General features: G+C 38.6%; 1 protein-coding gene across 4 annotated transcripts in view; it reads left to right on the top strand.

The window, feature by feature from the left end:
* Window positions 1-25,585, top strand: part of DOCK1 (dedicator of cytokinesis 1) — a 362,659-nt gene that overhangs the window by 112,972 nt on the left and 224,102 nt on the right. For all 4 annotated transcript variants that reach the window (XM_081005188.1, XM_081005189.1, XM_081005191.1 and 1 more), the window contains exons 24-27: window positions 4,540-4,610; window positions 6,536-6,642; window positions 12,886-13,013; window positions 16,401-16,496. In XM_081005188.1, the coding sequence (XP_080861314.1) occupies window positions 4,540-4,610; window positions 6,536-6,642; window positions 12,886-13,013; window positions 16,401-16,496 (402 nt within the window). The remainder of the gene's footprint in view (window positions 1-4,539; window positions 4,611-6,535; window positions 6,643-12,885; window positions 13,014-16,400; window positions 16,497-25,585) is intronic.

The raw sequence follows: 25,585 nt of genomic DNA on the forward strand, positions 1-25,585 counted from the left end.
AGGCCATCAGTTAAAATGAAATCCATATCAGTTTGTTTTATATTGTACCTTTCCATGCAGAATTCTGTGGCTATAACCCAAATACCTACTTTAATATGCCCAAAGGCTTGTGGGATATATACAGAGAGGTTTTTTCCTTTTCCTCTGAGCCATGACACGCCCCCCCCCATACAATATTAGAAACTCTTCTGATTTTAAATTTGTTTACTGAGGAGTCAGGTAATATTTTGCTGATGTTTCACCCCCTGATGCTAAAGCACAGATTTTCAAGGTCTGGATTCCCTCTTGGGAAATTGCTGTTGTCCTGGAACCTATTCCATTCCATAATTGAAAATGTTTGCTTCTAATGGCTTTTTATAATTCCTTGATATAGTGTAGCCCCCACTCTCTCCAAATGATCTATTGTAGAGCCTAATAATGCCCAATGTACATAAGTAAAGTGAATATATAAATAAGGAAATACGTGGGATGTTCTCTAAGCAGCTAGTTTAGCTTTGACACAGCAATTTTTTACCCATTTAAAAAGCCTTACTTTCATACCACCAATGGAGCATACATTCAATCTAACCTGGAAACAACCACAGTTTGACGTGAAACTCTCAGCCAGTATTACTTATACTAAAAACAAAACCTATTTGCATTATGAGGTAGCATTAGAGTTGAACTCCCCTTGGCCTGGTCAGTCAGCAGGAACGAATATATTGGTGAAAATATTGACAAGCAAGCCACCCTGAATGAATGCATATACCTCATCCAGATGTAATGATAAGCTGTGGCTATTCACTACAGAAATAAGCCTAAATGAGCTTTGTGCTCCTCCCTCCTCTGGTTCAATCACAAGGAGACTGGAAGCTTTCACTTCTGTTTTTGACTAACTGCAGCTTGCCATTTTGCTGACTGTGCCTGATGGGACTTGGAAGTCCAATAACACATGGAGAGCCAAAGGTTCCCTATCCCTGTTGTAATGATAAATTGTTTTATTATTCATCCAAATGCAGCCACAGTCTCTTAAGCACCCTCTTTTATCATTTATAATAAAAAAAATAAGCTATACTTTCATTTAGATCACTTTCAGATGTTCTTAAATGTTTAAACTTCATAAATTTAGTGACCTAAATGTCATGTTGTTATAACATTGAGGTTGGGCTGGATGCCTTCTGGGATTACCTTCCAGCCCTTTGATTTAATAGTTGTAATTATTTAATCTGCAGAAGAGGAGGGTGTATCTATCTCTATCTTCATTTGCTTTTGTTAAGTAGATAGCATGGGCCTTCAGTGATGCAAAATGTTGGCATAGACGCCAGACAGCTGAATATGGTAGCAGGGCTGGGGCATGTCTTCCCTTCCCTTGCCTTGGTTGGAGGTGGCATAATCTAGAGCAGGGGTCAGCAAACTTTTTCAGCAGGGGGCTGGTCCACTGTCCCTCAGACCTTGTGGGGAGCCGGACTATATTTTGAAAAAAGAAATGAACGAATTCCTATGCCCCACAAATAACCCAGAGATGCATTTTAAATAAAAGCACACATTCTACTCATGTAAATTCATGCTGATTCTTGGACCGTTCGTGGGGCAGATTTAGAAGGCAATTGGGCCAGATCCGGCCCCCGGGCATTAGTTTGCCTACCTATGATCTAGAGGTCTAGCAGTCTTAGAACTTGAGACCTGACTTGCTCAAAGCTATGGCCTTGGTGGTTCTCCTATCATATTGAGTGGAGCAGCAGGATCTATTGCAGTGTTAATGCTGCAAATCTTCCTTCTTACGCTAACGTGGAATATATAAAAATAAACCTTATATCACAGAAGCTCCATAAGTTTCCAGTGACCTTTACTTCAAGGAAACCAAGAGATGTGCTGAACACCCTGAAACATCTTACTCCTTGGAAGGCATGTAACAATATTTTGGAAAATAATCACAGCACTTCGCAGAAGACTTAACACAGAAAATAGTTCTTAAGATTTTGGGACTTAAACTAATACCTGAAGTGACTCTTAGAAGATTAAGCAACTATGAGCAATGGACATCTTCATTCTGAATGTTAACCTAAAATGCAGTTCAGTAGTAAGCTTTTTTACTTATCGTTGAATTTAAAATAAACATTCATTGGCTTAGGTTGTCATAGAGTAGGTTGAGCAATTACTTACTGTACATCTAACAGACATATTTGCAATTGGACTACATACATTCTTTATAACATAAAATAATTATTTAGAGGAAACACAAACATGGTGGATCAAGGCGTGTTTAGTTGTGCTTTGAAAAAACCAGAATGCTTCTCCATCAGTGGAGGGAGATCAGCTATATTTATGGTTTGTGTGAATTTTTTTCATTCTTTGCTAACTAAAATCAGTTTAACAAGCATCATCTAGAGAAATATGTAAATTAATAATTACTTCATGCATTATTCAGTGAAAAGCTTATTTTGTATCATTGATAGCTCTTATCTTATATAAAGATATGCTAATGGATTTAATTAAAATAATTATACTGAATAATGTACCCTGAACTTTACCCTAAAGTAGTTCATATTAATCACCATCCATAGCTATATTTTTAGTCACAAAGACAATTAGAAATTTGATGGTTAATGGATAACAAAAACTTAGAGAATGATTAAGTTACTCTAGACATGGCTGCCTTGGCTCTGGTGGGGCACTGTTTCCTGCCATGGAGATATAGGTATAATATGGGTATATTAAATATAATTAGACCTAGGCTCCATCTCAGACAAAAGAAAACACAAGTTATCGTAACCCACATTGGACCTCAACATGCAAGCAAAATATAGACCAAGGTGACCGTCTCTTACTGGTAAAGTTACTCTTGCATCCAACACACACTGCAGAATATAGAAAGGTACAAGATTGTACTGCTGAAGGATCAAGGACTCATCCTCCGAGAAACAAAACTCTGCAAGAAGGCAGGAAATAGGCATCTCGGAAAGTTTGCTCACCAAAGGAAGCGGAAAAGTAAATATAAAAGGAGAGTCACATCTTGTGCAGTAATAATAGAGCAAAAATTGAGCCTTCCTTCCTTAGCTGTCAATATTATGAATGCCAAATATTGGGTACTCTGAAGTTATAGAGAGTCTCAACTGCATATGAGACTCTGCGGGAGCCTGACTTGCCATCCACAATGCATACATTAGATCAAGTTCCTTCTTTCGACAGACATGTTGCATAGGAGATACCGTATTTTTTGCTCTATAAGACTCACTTTTTCCCTCCTAAAAAGTAAGGGGAAATGTGTGTGCGTCTTATGGAGCGAATGCAGGCTGCGCAGGGTAAATATGGGGTTGTCTGGTAGTGGTGCAGAAAAGGTTGCTTTGTTCCATAGTTGCAGTATGAGAGCACTGTACAAAACACCATAAAGATCTATTTTTATAACGTTTATTTACTGTCACTCGTGTGTTAGGTGTTGTATAATAAGTTGTATAATATTTTCCCTGATGGTTTAGACTGAGTCTACTGATGCTAAAGGATACAGAAGGAAGAAGATGGGGATTGACAAGAGTATTTTAAGGATAAGAGATGGTGAGGTGTGGAAATAGAGTCAAGGCATAGGTTCAGGAAGGCCTATCCTGAAGGAAGTAGTAGCCTGGTAAATATATGGGAGGAGACATTTTTTGAAGTATAGGAACCAGGATGGCAGAATGTGCACAACTGAAGATAGGACACTAGCAGATCGACTTAAAAGAAATGGAAAGAGGAAGAAAGAGAATAGTGGAAGAGGAGAGTAAAAGAGAAGAGACAGTTTGGGAATCTTACACATAAACTTTACTTGCTTTATATTAGTCCAGAGATCAAAAGAGAAGGTAATGGAGAAAGTGATCTTGGCAAATTGACTGACGGGTGAAAGCATTGCTGAAAAGAAGGGTACTGGAGTGACCATGGCTCAGAGAAGTGCCAGGCTGAATCCTTGGCAAATAATAATAATAATAATAATAATAATAATAATAATAAAAAAAAAAAAAAAAAAAAGTTTGGCAGGGTGCTTGATGTGAATTGTAGTCAAAAGAAACAGAGTGGACTTGAGGATGGATCAGTTGCCACTATTTGCTGGCTCTGTGTGCTGATTACAGTGTTACTCTTCATTTTGGGATCAAGTTCCATATTATTTTTTAGCCTTTTGTTTTAAATGCTTGGCTGGAAATCTGGTGGATTCATGTATTAAGAGAAATGATCTAACTTTGAGAACGTAAGAGCCCATAAGTTCCCAGTTCAAATTTTGTTTCACTCATGATCTCAATTAACCAAATAATTGTATCCCACCTTTGTGAGCCTCACTGCTTGTAAGAGATACAAGGGTTATTGTAAAAGTTATTGAGATATCATGAAGCAGTTTGCAGTATTAAAATGCTATAGAGGTAAGGTTTTTTATGTTAGTGGTAATATTGGCTTTTATTTTTTATTTTATTCAACATTAAATTGAGTTGCACATGATTTCAGTTTAGCATTACATTTCAAATCAAATCGTTTATTGCTTAGCTAACAGTCACCACATTTACCATTAAATTGTACATTTATTCTTTTCCATTTTAGGGAGCTGCACTTAAATATTTGCCAACTATTGTGAATGATGTGAAACTTGTTTTTGACCCCAAAGAACTTAGGTAAGAGTCAAAATGTTTGCTATGCTTTTAGCTTTTAGTCCTTGATATATAATTTTTTAACTTGTTTTTGTATGTGTGTAAAGACTATATATGATTGGTATTTTATTGCTGCAGTAGAAATCTGGCACCCAAAATGATTAACTATAATCAGTTCCTGATTATATGGCATACGGAGCAAACATATTTCACTTTTAGTATACATATTTTTTCAGATAAATGTTGTTGACCTTCACAGGTTATAGATTATACAATGAGTGTCAAAGATTTTTAAAAATGTTGAGCCATCAGAATCTTTACTTTTTTCATTATGTACCACATTTTAGACTGTAATCGTATGCACACTTACTTGGGACTAAACCCTGTTAAGCTCAGCAGGACTTCTGAGTAAATGTGCATTGGTTTTGCACTATTATACACATATTTTTCAGTACAAATGTACTGATGTTTATTTAAATTATTGCTTTATCAAGAACATCTCAGAGCAGATTCTAATATTGCTGTAAAGTTTAACAATTCTTACCATTTCAATATGCAAGTCTAAATGACTTCTATGAATATAACTTGTATTTTATTTTATTTTATTTTATTGGTGTGGGCATTATAACCATAGATGGGTAGAACTAGGAGAGCCCCAAATGGAGTGCGTAAATGATTCCAAAACAGTGGACCAGGGTGGGGTGGATAAAATCATCAAAGCTTGCTTTTTAAATGAAAAAAAACACCAAATAATTCCCTGGGTGAGATTAATATTTATTTTATGGTGATGTCCCATGCTTGCTTACTCAGAAGTAATTCCCACTAACTTCACTTGCCCTTACACCTAGGCAAGATTATGGCCTTAATGTCTCTGTGTGCATGTATATACAAGTGTGTGTTGCAGCTTACACACTTACTTCGGAGTAAGGCCCAGTGAACTCTTGAGTCTTACTTCTGAGTAGATAAGCATATGATGTTACTTTGAGTCATTTATTTATTTACAATCAAGTGGTGTATACATTTTATGACATAAATACTGGTAGGAGCCAAGATCCTCATGTGAATCAATCAGTTGACCTGCAGAAACCTTTATTTGCATTGGATTTTCAAAGAGATTATGGGGCAGGGTTGGAGAAGGGATCAAAAACAGGAATTCCTGTATGGCAGTTGTGTTGGGCGAGAAGGGTATTTCAGTCGTTCTGGGCATAAAACTCCAGTCAGATTAGAAGAGAAATGAAGAGCTATATCCAGCCTGTTCTTAGTTTGTTTTGCTACATAACTGGATAGGAAGACTGTGTGACTTGTAAGTGATGAGGTCTCCAGGTCAGAAAAGTTATTTGCCATGGAATTCTTGTTTACACACATGTTAGACCGCAGTTCGAGGTTGTTATTGTATATTAACATACTTGCTTCCAGTTTGTTTTTAGGAGATGCTGGTATTGTTGCCTTAAATTCCATGGTAACAACCTTAGAATCCAAGCAAGCTAGAAGGGTTAAAGCTGGGCATATCTTCAAATTTTTACCTACGTATGTCTTGATATTGCAGTCAAAGTGATTAAGCAGGGTTTGATTAATCACACCTTTTTAGTTAAGTCTGAAGTTTTCCTTTCAACCATGTAAAATAGACCGATACTGCAGCAATCTTAGGAACTGTCTTACCAGAATAAATGATTGCAGAAATTCTGAAATTTGTGAAGTGTCTAGTTTCCAGGCTCATCAAGCCATAAAAGTGCACCAAAATGTGTTTTGTGGTTTGAGCTGAGTCTTGCAAATTAACAAGGAGTTTAGAATAATATATTTATATCAGGAAAATGTTTTTGTTTTTTTTTTTTCTAAAAAAGCTTTTCAAAACTCCCAAATTCTTAAATTCACATTTGAAAAACATTTTACTGAAATTGTTAACTCCTTCATTCTGTTAATTTTCTTTTTGTTTCTCTCCCCCGCCGCAGCAAGCTATTCACAGATTTTATACTGAATGTTCCAATGGGCCGTCTCACAATTCAGAAGCTATATTGTTTGATTGAAATAGTTCACAGTGACCTTTTCACTCAGCATGGTAAGGGGGGAAAAAATCACAGAATCTTTAAAGAATCATTAAATTGTCTCATTATTTGCTATCTGCCAGTCTTTGTCAGGGCCAGCTATTCCTTACTGCAGATAGCAGTTGAGGTTGTAGCCAATGATCCACAACCTTTATTGCAAGTGCAAACGTGTATATATTTGTAGAGTAAAAGTTATAGAAGGTTGGTCCGCATGTAAAGTGATGCTTAGCTTGGCTGTCCTTAGGCTCACATCCTTCTTCCCGTTTCCTATCTATTTCTTTGATCAGTTGTCTCATAGCCAAACTGGGCAAAGTATGGTTTGCCTTCAAATCCGACATGAAAACCATTTTTGGGTTTGTGGCATCCCATAATTAAATTATACATTTAATTGCACACTACAAAGAAACTGTGGAGGAATGAAGTGGCATGTTTGCTAAGTACTTCAGGGATAAAAGCTCCTCCGGCCAAGGTAACGGGTCAGTATGCAGATGTGTTCATAACCTAGTCTTGTATTGTTAGATGAATGACGTTCTTGGATAAATATGGCCTTCTTTCGTATGCTTTCTCCTTGTCCCTCTTGCCTTACAACATGGAGCAGGCAGGAATTGATTAGCTACGCCCTATTTGCGAGAAGTGTGGTCTCAACAGCCCTTTCGGAAGTTACCGTATTTTTCGTCCCATAGGACGCACCTAGTTTTTTTTGGGGGGGGGGGGGAAATAAAGGAAATTTTTTTCCCCTTTATTTCCCCCCCAAAACCAGGTCGGGGAAACCGAACCAGGTTGAGGAACAGTGGGATGGCGGCGCTGCGTCTCTCTGCTGTCCCCCGAGCTTGTGGGGCTGGCCGATGTCTGCCCGGCGCGCGGGGCGCTCTGCTTCAGGGTGTCCCACGCGCTGGGCGGCAGGCTGCTATCCGGGGTCACCAGATGTTGGGTTGAAATAAGCGACAGACGAATGGCAAGGTGTCATACGGGAGGCAAGTCTCGGAGAGTCCCTTTTATTGAATATTACAGCATTTGCCACATATGTGCTTATTGCTGATTGGTTAACACAAGTACAAAGCAAAGGTTACATATTACATTAATCACCAATAGATTAAAGGTTGGGAAAGGGAGCACAGAACTAGACAGGCATGAAACCTCCTAATTAAATTATAACTAGTGATTGATATAGCAAGACTAAAACAATTACTAATGATTGATCATAACATGAAAGAACATAACAATCGCGTTCCGTAGATGTGGTCAACTATGCATTAAGAACAGGTCAGAGTATAATGTTTTCATGAACTCAATATGAACTGAACATTCTAGGGTGATTAGGGAATGTCTTAGTGTTGGAACGGTTTGTGCAGCATGTGCAGAAGAAAAGCTTAGAAGCAAGACTTCCCATCATGCCACAGTCATATGCAGAAGCAAAGCTTCTCTTCATCGCGGGGAACTCCTGCAGGGCTCCCCACGCTGCGGATGTCTGCCTGGCGCGAGGGGCGCTCTGCTTCAGGGCGCCCATCGTGCCGGGCGGCAGGCTGCTATCCGTAGTGTGGGGAGCCCTGCGGGGAACTCCTGCAGGGCTCCCCACGCTGCGGATATCTGCCCGGCGCGAGGGGCGCTCTGCTTCAGGGTGCTCCTCGCGCTGGGCGGCAGGCTGCTATCCGCAGCCTAGACAGCCCTGCGGGAACTCCCGCAGGGTTGCCTAGGCTGCGGATGTGTTCCCTAAGCGCCGGGCGCTCTGCTTTCAGCGCGCCCGGCGCTGCGGGAAGCAGGCTGCTATCTGCAGCCTAGACAGCCCTGCGGGACCTCCCGCAGGGCTGCCTAGGCTGCGGATGTCTTCCTGAAGCCTGGAGAGCGAGAGGGGTCGGTGCGCACCGACCCCTCTCGCTCTCCAAGCTTCAGCGAAAGCCTGCATTCGCCCCATAGGACGCACCCCTTCATTTTTGGAGGGGAAAAAGTGCGTCCTATAGGGCGAAAAATACGGTACTTGTTTTAAAAATATTTATACTCATACCTTTCTGCCTGACAGTAGGAGGCTGCCAGTGAAAAAGCAACACATAAGGGGCAGTGGTGACTTATGTAAGCTCAGGATGGGACAAAAGATGGAAAATGTCCACTTCCCAGACATTTGATGTTGCTGCTGTAGCTGTTTTCAGCACGTGTCAGACTGCTTCTGAAAATTCTCTGGACCTGGAAGATTGTGATAACTATTGGCTGCTTGTAAACATTCCCTTTCTGAGCAAGATGCTCAAAGTAGGTGGTTGCTCTGCAACTCCCAAGATCTTGTGGACGATTATCTACTTTCAATTCAATCTGGATTTAAGCTTAGTTTTTGGTGCTGAAGCTCTTTTTGTTGCCCCAAGGAATGGCCTCTGCCAGAAAAATAACAGGGGAAACACAAGCCCGCTAATCTTCTCTGTGGGTTTCAGTATCATCAGCCATGGTATTCCCTTTTTTAATTTACAAGCATATATTCCCTTGACTGTGTAGAAACCACTACCTTTATTTGGGCCAGCCCTTTTTGCTTCAAAACTCTGAGATGCATAGCCACTTGAATTTGCTATGAGAGGCAATGCCTGGTGATTCTTTTCAGTGTTCCTGGGGGGTGCAGTGCTGTACCTAATGCTACACTTTGCTTGTGCAGTATGATTAAACTACACAGTCCAACAAATACTGTTCTTTTCCATTGGTGACTCAAGCTGAGTTCTTGAGTACATTTCATTGAATTTAAGGTACATTGAGTCATGCATGCTTTCAGGCTGTTAGTGATTTTGAGGACCCATAAAACTACTTTTTACGGTTTAATGAAATCCTACACTAGGTTTTGAGTTTCAACGTTTTCCTTTTGTGTAAAACATATATGGATATCTAGCTATAGGTAAGAATAAACTGCCACTCTCTGACATAAGTTATGACAACGTAATAGTACAAAGCCTCTCTCTTTTTCTGTTTTTGTGCAATTCTTTCTCCCTATAATTTCTTGTTTATAGTACCATGTATAAACTTTGTGGAGGCAGATAGCTGAAGTTCAGTATTCGCTGTGACCTGCCACAGTGAATACATTTTTTTATAAAGCTTATGATCATCCCAGCAAAGCTTCTGGATTTGTATTGACACCCCAAAATTACCAATGTAATAATAGTAATAATGAGCACCTTTTGGTAATTGAGTGTTCAGAGAGATGAATGTTGTGGTTATATGGGCAGGGGCTTTAATATGGATTACATACATTGAATTATAGATTATTCCCACACCCTGTAACTTGTATGTGTCTGGTTGTGGAAAAGGTCAAAACGGAACTAAGCGTCTGAAAGTTTCGTAAAAGATTTTTCTCTTCTTCACTGTGGACTTTACTTAGAGGTGAAGTCAGCATATTTGAAAAATGAATCAAGTGGAGCTGGTGACCGGAACACAGGTTAGGACTGTGATAAATAGGCTTCCTTGATGTTGAAAGATGTGCAAGCCACAAATACCCCTACCAATGTCAGCTTAAAACTTAGTATTCTGCTTGGATGTAGTACGCTATGATATTATAAATGGCAGTAAGTTTGTCTTCCAGTTTCAACAGAATTCTTAATTCTTTTAAAAATTGCATTTCAATTATGCTCAGATATTTGGGAAGATGCCTCAGTAAAAATACCTCCCTCCACTCCCAAAAAGAAAAGTAAAAAAGGAACTTCTATCTAAAATGTTCTGGGAGGACCGTTTGGAATGATTTTATGTTGATGATTATGAATACAGTGTTATGGTATTGGAACCATGACAATATTTCCTGTATTTTGAATTTTCTAGATGATTTGTTGCATTCTTGGTGAGTTCTGGGCACAAGGCTTGTAGGGAAAAGAGGCAGTCTCCAGTTTGTGTTGAGCACAGAACATGCAGGACCTCAGATAGTTCCCATGGGCTCTGCTAAGTCAGCTACAAGTTATTGCAGGGGACTCATCCTTTTTAGTAAGAGGATGGAAACAAGAGTTGTGTCTTTCAGGTAGGAAGGCCCTGAATAAGGTACTGATGAAGTAGCCCAAACCTTGTCCTCATTTGAGTCTTCAGTACACTATGCAAAGTTACTTGGTTGGTCAGTCATGGCAATTCTATATTATGGAGATCTAGACCTAGATTGGTAAAATGATAAATTGCCTTATCCTGTACTGTTGTTAGAACTTAGGGTGAATCCATCAATTAATGGTCTCTAGTCAAGGTAGGCATATCTTAGAGCTCATCAGAAGGATTCCCCGTAAGATCTCCTGCACCAGTTAAACATTCTCAGTCCCCCTAATCTTCATGTCTGCCTTTGAGCCTATAAGTATCCTGTGTAGAGTGCTCACTCACCAGTGGATCCCAGCTGGATCCACTAAGATTCCCCGTAAGATCTTCTGCACCAGTTAAACATTCTCAGTCCCCCTAATCTTCATGTCTGCCTTTGAGCCTATGAGTAAGTATCCTGTGTAGAGTGCTCACTCAGCAGTGGATCCCAGCTGGATCCACTAAGATTCCCCGTAAGATCTTCTGCACCAGTTAAATATTCTCAGTCCCCCTAATCTTCATGTCTGCCTTTGAGCCTATGAGTAAGTATCCTGTGTAGAGTGCTCACTCACCAGTGGATCCCAGCTGGATCCACTAGTCATCATGGTGTGGCCTGAGGAAGTGGGTAGGCAGTACAGACATACCTCCATTTCCCACAGGTAAGGGTTTGGTCTCTGCAGGTTTCACCTCTTGTTAAGAGTTTGTTACAACACTGATAGTTGTTTTCTCTCTGCAGGTGTTTATTAGTTTAAACTGAAATAAAGTTGCCCTAGTTGTAATTAGCTTATTATGTGTCTGAATCTTTATTTGGCCGTCAGGTTGCAACTAAACAGATGGACATGGACAGTGTTTTCAGATTACTAAAAACCCATGCATTTGAAAACTACTTGTCCATAAAAGACTGGAGAACAAGCTCTTGCTGTTTTAGTCCTCATTAAAAATGTTCATATATTTTAGCGTGCTCTTGATGGCAGAGGGAACATTCAACATGGTTCAGTGGGTCACACGTTTAACATGGCTAGTAAAATATTAGACCCCCTTAGGAGATGATGTTCATAAAGTGTTTTAAGTTCAGATTCATCAGAGTGCTTACATTTTGCTTTAACATGGCTGTGTTGCTCTGAACAGTTTTGCTTAGTTAATGGTGCCCTGCTGAGCATCTGTTTAAAAAAGATTAATACTTTATTCTTGCACATGTTCACCTGACATTAATCATCTTGGGTTAGATCTGTGCAGCAGAAGATGAACAGATGCTGAAGTATTGTTGCTTGTGGTTATTGTCTCATACTTATGAGCTGTCTTCAGCCTTTGTATTGTGAACAAGTGCATAATCCTATAGGCAACAGATTTTTTTCAAGGTCACTCATTAATCATTGTAGTGACGTGCATATGACTATAGTTTGGGGATATACCATTTCTTTATCATGATTTCTGGATAACCAAGCAAAGAGAGAAGACATGCAGGAAAAAATGGGGAGAGGGTTTGGGGAAGGGCAAAAATCCTGCATTTCTAACTGGTTGCTTCTGATTCAACTGACATGTATTGCAGGTAAAACAAGAATGTTTGGCCTCAAAAAAGCCAAACGGAAAAGAATATAAATACAGAAAATCATTTTAAACCATGGCATCCGCCACAGTTTAAAATCATTCCAGAAATTATTCCAAATGTGATTGCACTATAACCACATCTTGTAGATAATTAATTGTTGGGCTGTAATGTGGAAGTATGCAGGAAGTTATGTCGTTATAACTTGTGACACATTTGCAGTCCTGTTCAGTGATTTGGTATCTGCAAATATAGACATATGAATCCATATTTTACATGTATGTTTTGCAAGTATTTGGGAAATTTTACTGGAAATCATTCTGCACCATGGACGTAATTGCACTGGGCAAGATGATCTTTTAAACACCAATTTAACCTTGCATCAGTGGGTGAAATTAACCAAAAATTGAAAAACACAAACAATATCACATGAGCATTTAGGGGAATTAGCAATGATAATTTAATATGACTAGGATATTAATTTACTCAAAATGAAGTAAAAAATGGTTTTGCCTCTTGAAACACAGATATATAACTATGAAAGAATAAAATAGAGTTGTCACAAATCACAGAGACTACCCACCAGACAATGCCTGGATCATGCACTTTAAACATGTTTGGCTTCAGTTTAGAAATTTGTCATAAGCTTTGTGTTTTCAAGGTTAAGTACTTAATTACTTTTTCCCCGTTCAATATGCAGACTGTAGAGAGATTTTGCTGCCAATGATGACAGATCAGCTGAAGTACCATTTGGAACGGCAGGAAGACCTGGAAGCCTGTTGCCAATTGGTCAGCAACATCCTGGAAGTACTTTACAGGAAAGATGTGGTTAGTAATTAAGTGTGTTTATTTAATACTGAAATCTTGAAAGTTTTCAGTACTGCTGTGAGTGGGCATAAGGCTAAAAGAAGTAGAGATTCTTCTTGCCTTAGGGCTCTATTTTAGAAGGGGAAAAAGCTAAAAGTTGGCATTGTGACAACTATATATTTTTTATTATTTTATCAAACAATTTATCAGTAGGTAGGAGATCTGGAGCCGGTAAGTAGGATGCAAGCACTTTAATTCTCTGTGCTGCTGTGGCATTTTGCAAAAGGAGGGAGCTGTGGGGCTTCTCTGCTGCATTTAAACACCACCCCTGAAGACTGCTAACAAACAATATTTAAACTATTGTCTTGGTAGGAGTCAGGTGATGTCGAGACTAGTTTCACCTGGTCCTATGAAGTTTTTGGCTCTGGTCTCCTCCTCAGTTTGACCAGATGCATACTGGGCTCTTACAAATAGTACCTACTTCTTTGCTCAGTGGTCTGAATACACGGCTTCCTTGCTTCCCAGCTCAGTTCAAGTGCTGGGTAGGCACTTGCTTACTTTCACATTGTCATCCCTGACACATTTGCATTCCTAAGAGGCATAAAAAGAAAACTCAATAAGAACCTCATCTAATAAAACAATGCCCAGGAGTTGAGCTTGCTTCTTGACTTCATTCCCAGTTTCTGTCAGTGTAGGAATGAATAACTTTGCAGTGTGGACTGCTGCATTATATCCATGCTGCACTGCAAGATGAGGCCTTCAGTGCTTTGTGTATACAGTCTTCTGAAGATGGCTTTAATTTTGTTTTATCAGCAAATAGGTTTGTTTGAACTCTGCGTGTGCTCATTTTAAAGTCTCATTATAGGATGTCTGTCCACGCTTTGACTTCACATTCGAAAAGGGATAGCTGTTGGAAAATAAAAACAAAATTTCTTAGCCACAAGCATTATTTTACATATGGCGAAAGTCAGAATGCTGGATGGATAGTGTGAATTATTTATCAGGAATTTATAATGCACAGCAAAACTCCATGTTACCATCTTAAAACAATTTGTTTAGCATAGATGCCTGTTCAAACAGCCAAGTGAAAACAACGGGAACGGCAGTGCTCTTTGAGAACTATGACCTGAGGTTGATTTCCCTTTGAATTAAGCATAACAGTAACATGGAATGTTCCGAGTCACTGAATCAGTAGGATATGGCACATAGTTTACAGGGTTGGGATTTTTAAATAGTTATATAAGTAGGTCCACGGGTGTGACTGTCGGTGAATTTTTTATTTCCATTGTTCCAAAATTCCCATTATGCAAATTTATTTTTTTTATGAAAAGACTATTGTGCTTATTCAACTTGGAAGTTTTATATGTACCTTATTGGCTCACTAGCTCATAAAGGTTAGGGGACAATTGTTTTAAATCTACTCCGTACCATTCAAGATGTACAAGCTGCCCTGTGATACTGTTCAGTCTGATCATATTCTAGCATTCTGGGATAAATGTGGCCTTGATGAACACAGTCCAACAGCAGGACTTAATTCCCTGCTCCCTCCTCCAAAAGGAGAGTTGAATTGAGGTATGCTTTGGGGGTACAACCAATTACCTTGCTGTTTTCCTTACCTGCTGAGATAGCAAAGTTGAGGGCCCTCTGATTAGGAAGCTGTCAGTGATACCTGTTTAGAAGTCAAAGAAAGTAAAAGATGAGTTGGCTGAATTGAGACATTTCGAAGGGATTTTGGGGGGGAAATGGTCGAGGTTATATTTTGCTGAAGGTTTAATTATCAAGAGCAGGAAGGAAAGGGGCAGGATAAAAGAAGTTGTTATTATGGCCAATGAAGCTAATTCTGTGCCTTCTTAAACGGGGGAAGGCGAAAGACATGTGAAGAGCCAACCCTTACATTATGTTTCCTTTGTTGGAAATGTAATCATCATTTGTGGCCAAGCTGTTAAAATGTGTGTTTCAGAAAGAGGAGCTGCACATGGATGTACAAAAGAAATAATCTATTTGACTATATAGGACAGAGGGGCCTTTTGAAAGGTTAAACTTCAGTCTGAAAATTTCACTGTCAGTTCATTCAGTCACTAGAGAAGCATATCAATCTAGACAGAGAATGTATGTTGATTCAAATATAAGCTTTAAAACTGGGCAGATTACGTCAATCTTTCTTCTTACATTTGCCACAAGCAGAGGTTACTGGGTATTCATGCAACAAACAGTGGCTTTTTTTCTTTTCTCTTTTTTACAAGTCACATTGTGAATTCTGACTGAATTGCTATGTGGTATGTAATGGTTGAGAGTCACACGACTTAGCTCGCATGGCATATTTGATATGGCAAGGATCTTCCTGGACTGAAAACAAAGTCCAGGAAGAGCCCAAAGCCCCTCAGGTAGTTGTGTAGACCAGGGGACTTCTCCAAGCTTAAAAGACAGGTGAAAATGTTGGAAGCAGGAATGCTTCTGATTACAAGTTGCTGGAAACCACAGGAGGGGGAGGGGAGAGCTCTTGTGGGTCTAATACTGTTTGAGTTTTCCCCTCAGGCATCTTTGGGCACTGTGAGAACAGGATGCTGGACTAGATGGGTCATTGGCCTGCTCCTGCAGGCCCTTACATTCTTTTATAATGAAATGAGCAAAAGGCAACTTATCATTTATGTTGGGCTCTACCATGGAATGGTTGTATAGCAGCTTCCAAACCATAGCATTGAAAGGAGAAGCTGGAGCATAGGATTGATTGTTAGAGATTAAAGATTTCAGCTAAAAAAAAGTAGAACGGAGACGAGCACAAAGTTGTGCTTGCTGTGTATCTAGGTATGCGTGCTTTCCCCTTTTCTTCTGTGCCAGTTTGTTCTCCCCAGTCTAAGGCTGCATACATGCCACACATTTTAAGTACAAGACTTTCTCAAAAGCATATTGCTTCCTCCTCCCAAAATCTGAGAACTGTAGTTTAAGTGTGCTGGGAATTGTAGCTCTGTGAGTGGTAAACCACAGTTCTCAGATTTCTTTGGGGGAAGTAAAATGCTTTAGATCAGGCATAGGCAAACTCGGCCCTCCAGATATTTTGGGACTACAACTCCCATCATCCTTGACCACTGGTCCTGTTAGCTAGGGATGATGGGAGTTGTAGTCCCAAAATATCTGGAGGGCCGAGTTTGCCTATGCCTGCTTTAGATGCAAGGCCTTGTACGCAACCTTAATCAGTTTGTCTTTACAACAGTGTTGGAAAGTTTTACTGGACTTCCCATAGTGAACAGTAACTCAACAATTCAAATTAGTTCTTAATCTAAATTATTTGACACTGTATTCACAATTGCTGCTTTAAGGGTACACAGTTTTTATAACAAACTTCTGGAGTAGCCTTAGGTTGGTTTTTCAATGATTTCCTTTAATTTTCTGCTCTGCTTTGGTTTATAGGGACCGACACAGCGACATGTACAGATTATTATGGAGAAGCTACTGAGGACAGTAAACAGAACAGTCATATCAATGGGACGTGATTCAGAACTCATAGTAAGTGCCTATTGGCAAACTTCTAAAAATACTATGGCAGTTACTGTTCACAAAAGTGCATAATCCATTGGACATCTCTTCTATGGAGTACTGCACAACATGTATGCAAGATCCTTGTTGTGATTATGAACTAGCCCAGTTAATTTAAGTATCTGAAGAAGTGTGCATGCACACAAAAGCTCATACCAATAACAAACTTAGTTGGTCTCTAAGGTGCTACTGAAAGGAATTTTTTTTAATTTTGTTTCGACATTCGGTTGTGTTTCTCTTGTTATGACAGATGTCTCTTCTCACTTCAGCTGCATTTCTCTTTAAATGATGAAATCTTAAGCTCATTTCAGTGGTCTAAATATGCTTGGATATACACAGAAATGCTTTAATGATTAACTGCATGGTCCATACTTATTGCTTATTTATAAGCAACCTAGAGCAGCTATTTTAGTCCTTAACCAGTTTCTGATGCCTGGAGAGAAGTGACTGAAGTTAAAACAACAAATTGAATCCATGCTAGATAAAATGGAGGCAGCGTTGGTTAGTAGAACTCTTGGAGCTGTAGGAGAAGCAGTATTTGTCTGCTTTGTCCCTGGAAAGCTGAAACCAGCAGTGGCCGAGATACATTCATATCAGCTGCTTTTATTATGGAGGCTTGACCCTTTTTGGAGCAGAGAGAGACCTTGCCACCACCTATATATGCTTTTGTAATTTCAAGGATTGATCCATGTAATATACTTTATGTGGAGATGACCTTGAAAAGGACTTGGGATCTATAGCTAGTGCAGATGCCACAGCTGACAAGTACAGCAATGGCTTGTTTCCCAACAAATACTCAGGTACAGTTGCAGCAGTCAAACTTCTATGCCCTTTAAGATATTCTAGTTAAGTTTCTCCATATATATTTGCACTGTATCAGGTAAAGTTAGCAACAGCAGGGAGCAAGGCTTTTCCTGCAGTCTTTTGAGTCTCTGGAATGATGACCCCTAGAGGAGGTGAGCAGGAAGTCCTCTGTTCTGTAGGTCCTGCAAGATTTACCTATCCAGCCCACATGGCCTGGAATTGTCGCTATGACGGATGAACAGAAGAAGACAAGAGCTTGCTGTATATGGTTGCTGAGACCTTTATTGTTTGTTGCCAGTGTTTATGTTGTAACTCACAAAAATAATCAAAGAGCAAGTTAAACATACCCATTTTCAGAAATGTCAGCTGTCAAACATAAAATTTCCCAAATTATTTAAATTTTAAAAATTCCCTTGGCAGTCAACACTGTTTTGGACCAATAAATGTAACTTTCTTCTTAAAGGCTTATATACCTTGTTGCAACAGTTAGTCAGCAACCATCTAATTCTGAAATAATCTGATTGACCTGGAAAATTGTGAAATGAATAGAGGAATCTATCCCTAGATAAAGTTGCATAAAGGACAGTATAGGGCATATTGTCAATGTCTTGAATCTGGCTTGATCCACGTGCACAAAGATGATCATTTGTTGGCCTATTAAAGAATTTCCTGGTTGGAAAGCTAAGATGAGCAAGCACATATATAACAGGAAAAAAGTTAATTCCTGCATATAAGCAGCTCTTTTATGACCAGATTAATTTTAGCGTAACAAACTGAGGATGTGGCCTTCAAATATATAAACAATTTTGTTTTGACATAATCAGCAAAAATACATCGAGTATCTTACAATCAGAAGTATCCTGAGATGGTGCTACAGTTACAATTTGAGCCCAGTTTCGCTACATGTTGGTCTGACATTAGCATTATGTTTGGTTTTTTTAAAGTATAGTCATAGATTTATGAATGTGTACTTTAAAGAAAGGATATCTTCTGACTTGAGTATTATAGGTGGCATTTTGAGGCTGGTCTGATGAGGGACTTTTTTCTTAGTTGTTATACTTTTGTTGGTTTGTCATAGCTTTATTTTATAAATATAGTCTTATATTATTTTCATTCATTTTGAAGTAAACGTCCTTAAGCCTAGGAAAGGCAACTCATGAAAACCTGTTTACCTAAATGAGATGCATTATTTAGATGTTTTCCTCTTTGGAGATGTCAGCAATGGGACATGTACTAATCAATTCAACAAAGACAAAACATTGCAGCAGATAAAGTATTTAAATGGTTGTTCATAATTATTATTATTATTTGATTTTTAGCTTGTTCCCCACACACATAATATTATTTGTAGCTATGGGGGGGGGCAATATATTACTTGACCTTGTAGTTACTGTCTTTTTTAAATGATTTATTCTGATCTATTCTGAAAATTTGATGGTTTTCACAGTCTTTTTCTTTTATTGTCTGAAATCCGGTAAATTTGTATTTGAACGCTGGCCAAACAAGTACATTGTATTAAAAATGAATACTGTGAACATGAACATGGCATTATAAAAGCATTGCATTTGAACATAATTATAATTATTTAATGAATGCTGCCGGTACCAAGAATTTTTAAAGGGACACTTACCATTTAAGATTCACTGAATTTCTGAAAGAACTCATTCCAGTCAACCGAAGATGATTCACTTTTATAGTGTCAATAAAGTAGTAAAACTGCACTGCGAAGGTACTATATTTTGCATCATCTTACCTTTCATGCATCAATGGCAGATTGAACTTTATGTGTTAATATTTATTTTTTAGTGTTTTTTTCTTCTCTCTTTTTTTCCATTTTGGAGGGGGGTCATCACCGAATTTGGATTTGACGCTAAACTGGTACAGCATAATTCAGTGGTAAAATGGTCATGAAACTGAATGTCTAAATCTACAGCAGCTAGAATAGTACCTTTACACAAATGTGATTCACCTTGTACAGTCTCAAGAAAATTCAAATCTAGAAAAATGAATAGGGAGAAGTCATGTTTTGCATCTGATCTTTTATTTAAATTCTTCTCAAGAAGCTTTGTGACAGTTCTTAACATGGCTGAGAAGGAAGAAGCTTGGTTTATAGCACAATGCCAATTGGGGATTACTCTCAAGTTCAGTAGGGTTTACTCCTAGGAAAATCTGCATTGGATCACACCCCTAAAATGCCATATGACACTTTGACCTTGCAACTATTTACTAACAAATAGGCCTTGCAATTCTATATATGCTCACCTGGGAATAAGCCAGACTGAACTCAGTGAAGTCTTTTTTTCTTTTTTTTAGTGTATATATATATATATATATATATATATATATATAGGATCACAATGTTAATGTATCTGTGGGAAAGTAAACTATATGCAAAGCTGTAGGATAACATCAGATACATACTTCAAAGTGATACTGGTGAGATGCCTTTTCAGAATAATCATTGCCTTATTTTAAATCCGCAGCTGACACTATTCTTTTCACTTCCAGTGTCAGGCATTCCCTTTCTCCAATGAAAGCCCTCCTGTGACAACTAGGGCAACAAATTATACACCTGGATTAGGAAGCCCAGACTTGATGTGTCTTCACATCAGAGTTAGTGCTTTGTCCTGTGAACATTCTTCATAACAAAAAGAAATTAATCAGCTAGAAGCATACTATTCAAAAGATGAGGCTGGGTATTCCCTGTATTTCAAGGTAATCTTTAGAAATGAAAACAATAGAATCTTGAGGTATCTTGTAGAGAGCTTAAAGTGACAAAACATTGATAGCCCTCTCCTCCATGAATTTGTCTAGTCTTTTTAAAAGCCATCCAAGTTGGTGGCCATCACTGCAAGTTCCATTGTGTGACAATAGGCCATGTGATGTTGGACAAGGAGTGGGCCATGGCCAGGTACAGCAGGGGCTCCCCACTTGAATGTACGAACTGATCTTCACTATTACAGTGGAAGAACAAAAATGAGAAAGATAAGGAGACTGGAAGCTCAGCTTGCTGATACTTCTAAAATCCCAAGTTGTCCTTAAGAATTAAAACACACTTAGAACAATGTAGTTTGAATGGTGCTATTTGTTCCTCCAGATACAGAAAATTTGATCCTAGTATAGAAGTGGTGCATGTAGCATTTACTTATTCAAAAAGACATGCATAATTCAAATGATTTGTTAAGAAACGTTAAATTATTAACTATTGTGCCTTTTAACCTTACTGTTGTGCAAATTGAGAGGTGATGTTAAAAGGGCAGAGGGGAAAGGTCCAAAATAATGGGCAGCATATTCAACCCACAAAATTCAGCATTTACCATCACATTATTCCTTGGAAACCATAAGGGCTATAAAGTTACCAAAAGGAGTAGAAAATTGGTTTTGTAAGGTTCCAAGGATAGCCCACAGATGAAGAAGCAAGATGCAGAGGAAGGCACTTGTGCACACAATGTCTTTGGCGAATTTTGTTGCAAAATCTTCACAGAAATGTGTTCAACATATTGCAAGGGTGCTTTCTGATAACTTTTCCTTCATAGACGATTGCAGCTATTTTGCGATAAATCGATGATTCTGCTTGTGTAATTGTTCAGACCACTGCATCTTAGTGCTATGAATGAGGGAACTGACAATGGAAGGCAAATTGGCTTATCACATGTTAAAACTATTAAGTGGAATAGAAATTTATTCAAATTGCACAGTATTGCTGCTGTATAAACCAGCCGTGATAGACTGCTGGATATGCCCTTCTATTTGTTCATATTTACGTTAAAATGAAAGTTATGGAAAACAAGCTTTAAAAACCCTTACTTGGAACCTGGAACTAAATAAAATTTATAAGCTATTGTTTTTCTTTAGGTTTGGATAGACATTTTATGGGTTGGGCTGAGTTTTGCCCCTCTATGAATGGGAGGACTCATTGCATTCACAGAAATAACTAGGGTTTAATGAGTTATTTTCACCAATTCCAACTTCTCCCTCCAGCCTGCCAGTGCAACTTCTTGTGCTCTTGCTTAGGGTTTCTATCTCTGCAGTGCATCTTGTCAAGTGACATAGTGGGAAAGAGCATTCAGCAAAAGTCACCAACTTGCTTCCCTCCCTCCAGAATGAAACAGGACTCTGGTTGCTTTTATCCTATACATGGTTCTGCTCCTCTTACCCTCACAAAAATATTGTGGCTGAGAAAGCAAATGGTGAGCTTTCATGGCTTTGCAGAAATTTGATCCAACTATTCCAAACATGGCAATGGATCTATTCCCAACCAAATCATACTTCCTGCCATCACTGTACTTTTTATTCTAGACTTCATAATTTATGAAAATCTGTCATGCTGCTTCATGTGGGGGAAAATATAATAATATGGATCTCTATTAGCTGGGATGTAGTCTCAGTCTGTTCATTTAATCAGTTTTTAATTGAGCCTTGTGAAGTTATAGCCTCAAGAATGAACATAAATTCAGAGTCTACAGTCCTAAATGCTTTTTCTAATTTACAGGCAAAATTACTTATGCTAAATATTGTATTGCCTGTATTTGTCCCCCCCTCCCTTTTTCTGCATAGCATCTTTAGCCGTTTGCAGCATATGTGCATTATTATTTTTTGTACTCCTCTTTTCTGTTGAACACAGCCAGAAAAGAATGTGCTGATAGCCAGGAACCAGCATGGCTTTATCAAAAATTAGTCATGTCAAACAAACCTTATCTCATATATATATATATATATATATATATATATATATATATATATGTATATGTGTATATGAATATATGTATATATAGTTACTAGTTTGGTAGATCATGGGAATGTTGGAGCCATAGTATATCTTGATTTCAGAAGAGCATTTGACAGTCTCCCATGATATCCTTGTTGACAAACTCATAAAATGTAACCTGCATGATACTGTTGCTAGATGGATCCAAAAATGATTTAACAATAATACCCAGTAACTGTTTAATGGCTCTATGTCATCTTGGAGGGAGGTCTTACTTATACTCCCAATGCTTAATGGATTTTACAGCCACTTACCCTTTTGATTTTACAGCTCAGAGGCTCTTCTCTAATATGTAACCTAATAATGTTTGTGTGTGGGTGCCCCCCCCCCCTTCTGTGATCAGTGGATTTGGTTAACCATTCTTATCTAAGTAATATCCTTTGGAAAAATCTTTTTATTGTGAAGCTGTCACTATAATCTCTAGTACTTTTTAGCATGCCTTCTTCACATTTGTCTTCTAAATTTATTATGATCATGTTAGTCCCCACACCACCCATCTATAAGTTTTTTTGGGGTCTTGATGATGGGGAAAGAACTTGGGCCTGACCTGGGCTTAGGGTTTCCTTCAGCCAAGGGCTCTCCTTGATTCTAGGACTGGATGCCACAACCAGGAAAATGCTCAGTGAAGCTGCAAGAGACCAGTCTCCTTCCTAGTAGGCTACTGCGGGACAATGTGGTCAGATCTGTAGTGTTAAGAGCAACTGAAGAGAAAAAGGAGGACTCCAGCAGCAGGAAAGAAATGGGGTTGCGAGACTGCCACTGTTTCTTCCCCTTAAGAAACTGGCGTCCCCAGCAAATCACTGCCAGTTGCCCACCCTTCTGTAGCTGCCACCCTTCTCCCTGAGGAAAATCTTGACCGCTTTCTGCTGTGGGTCTCTGCTTGAACCAGCTATCTAGGCTAGCATTTCTTGTCAGCCATTTTGGTTCGTCTAGGTTGACCCTAAGAGTACCCGAACAGGGAAGCTGGAAACAGAACAGGATGTTGAAAAGTACTCTCCCATGTTGCAAGCTTCCTGTATATGTAAAATAAAGCAATTTCCTACATACTTACCTGTGACCCACTGTTTCTGCCTCAAGGATCCTTACCCCTGAAGACTGATTTTGCATGGAGGTTGAGGATACAGGCAACCAGGGAACCTACAAGGGCACTGAAGACTAGCTGTCGTTGTTAGGGGAGCTGTAGTGGGTAGCTGACCTCCATCAGTTGACGGCTCAATGACAAGTTAGGATTCTAGTACTGCATGATAGGATTCCAGTGTGCCAGCATTTCCAAGACTATCTAGAGAGCAATTACTTTGGTAATCTTTAAAATATTGTAAGATATGTCAGTGTTATCATTTGTGTACTGTAGGAGGTAATGGTGGGGGGCTGAAGGTAATAAAATAATGGCTTGGCTACGGCTGTCTACTGAATTTAATATTGAGGCAAGTTTAAAATTGGACTTTCTGGTTCAGTTCACTTACAGTAGTCTATCTGACTATCATGGCGCTACACAAGCAATACGATCCTTGTCTGATTTATTTCATACACGAGGAGGCATAGTATTGCCTTATGGTATACTATAATTGCAATCAAGTCATATTTGGTTTCCCTCTATGAAATTGTTCATCTATTGCAGAATGTGAGCAGTTCAGGTGTACCTGTACTTCCATAAAAAATAAAAAACCCACAAAACTTAACAGGCTGCATTCAGCTAAATGAATTGGGGAGTATATTTCAAGAGAGTCCACATTAATTTAAATAGCGTACACCCATACTTTATTGATACGGAAATAATGGTAAGAAATGTTGAAAGCCCATTGCTTCCTTCTAACGCAATGAATACTGTGCCTTTATGATGCCGTTAGTGGCAATGATAATTACTAAGTTTACAGAGAAGGAGCTTGGTGCTGCTGCAGAGGTGCAGTTGGGCTAATGCTATCTTGACAACTAGTTCAGTTTTAAATTGCTCATGAAAAATTAATCTGTTGGATTTAGAAAACTTGATACAGTATAGCAATGAAATGTTGCCGGGGGGGGGGGGGAGAATAGAGACAGCACAGCCAGTAATTTGTTGTACAGAAGTTTTCGGAAGCAAAAATATGTAAAATAAAAGCAAACAATTCATATATTTAGTGTTTATAATTTTAATATTTTTTTCCATTTTATCCTGACTCTGTAAAGTATCTTACAGTGGTGTATTTTTTTTTAAGAAAACAAGTGATATTTACATGTATTGTTTCCCAATAATTCCAAAACAAAGAACTATGTTGCTTTATGGGAATTATGCAAACTTAGAAAATATTGTCCCTGTAGTATGAAAATAGCAAGTAATATAAAATTACTGCAGCATTTATTGGTTTGAAATGGAATCAAAGCATGATATGGAAGTGTGTTTATAAATAAACCAGTGGTTGTAACCACATGATATTGCTAATGAATACAGCAGCAATTTATGAAGTATGCCAGATTGGAGAATGAAAATACACTTACTTTTGGGTGTCCTACCTGGTTTTATACGAGATCTCAATAAAGTGGAACTATTGTCATCTCACATCTCAATCACGTATTGTACTTGGCTACAAATTTTAAAGAATTAAATTGTCCCTCCATAAAATTCTAAATTGTGCCTGAGTGATCCTAAATGTAATACAATATGATACGGTTTACACACTTGCAGAGAACATTTTATTACAAGTTACATAGTATGGTACGATAACACAATATGTAATTTTGAGCAAGAATATGTATTTTACCTTTTTGAATAGAGGAAGTGTAGGAATTAAAATTTGTCAGCGTTTTAGGAAAAATACTCCGTTCATGTATATAGAACATTTAATTTAGTTTCATTTTTTCAGCTCCAAAATGGTTTCCCAGCACCTCTTTTTCCACCTTGATACCTGTATAATGTAGCTTTTGTGTTTCTTGGCAACAAGCAAAATACTGTTTTTGTAGGTTTGTATGTAAATGGAAACCCATGAGAATATGGGCTATTTCTGTAACACACAGATCAAATGCTAAGAATATCAGAGAGCTATTTGTTTAAAATATGTGTAGTTGTATACTTTCCTTATTTTGGCCTGGGTACGAAAACACTTCAACTTGTTAAGGGCTGTAAACCAGCAGATATTTACCATACATACCAGAAGACTGCACACTTTTTCATTGTGCATTTCTTGCAGCTAACAATCTTTAAGCCCAACAACCTTTGCATTGATTTAAGTCCTAACCTGGTTTTGTGTTGGTGGGGTTGGGTGAGGCGAAGGGGCAGTGAAGGCTGCTGGAGGGGGAGGGGAATGGAGAAAGTGCACATATGCATGTGCAGTTTTCAGCAAGCACATTTATAACTAGTGAGATAGTGACTGTAGAGCTTTGGCTATTGACCCAATTTATTGTTGTTTGAGGGGATGAATGTATATAGCTGGGCTTCTGTCACTGTCACTGAACGGTAACTACTTGCCTTGGATGGCAAACTATATTTTAGATTTGGGGGAATTTTAAAATGCGT

Source organism: Podarcis pityusensis (assembly GCF_964106645.2).
Source record: "Podarcis pityusensis genome assembly, chromosome: 5".
Taxonomy (NCBI): Eukaryota; Metazoa; Chordata; class Lepidosauria; order Squamata; family Lacertidae; genus Podarcis; species Podarcis pityusensis.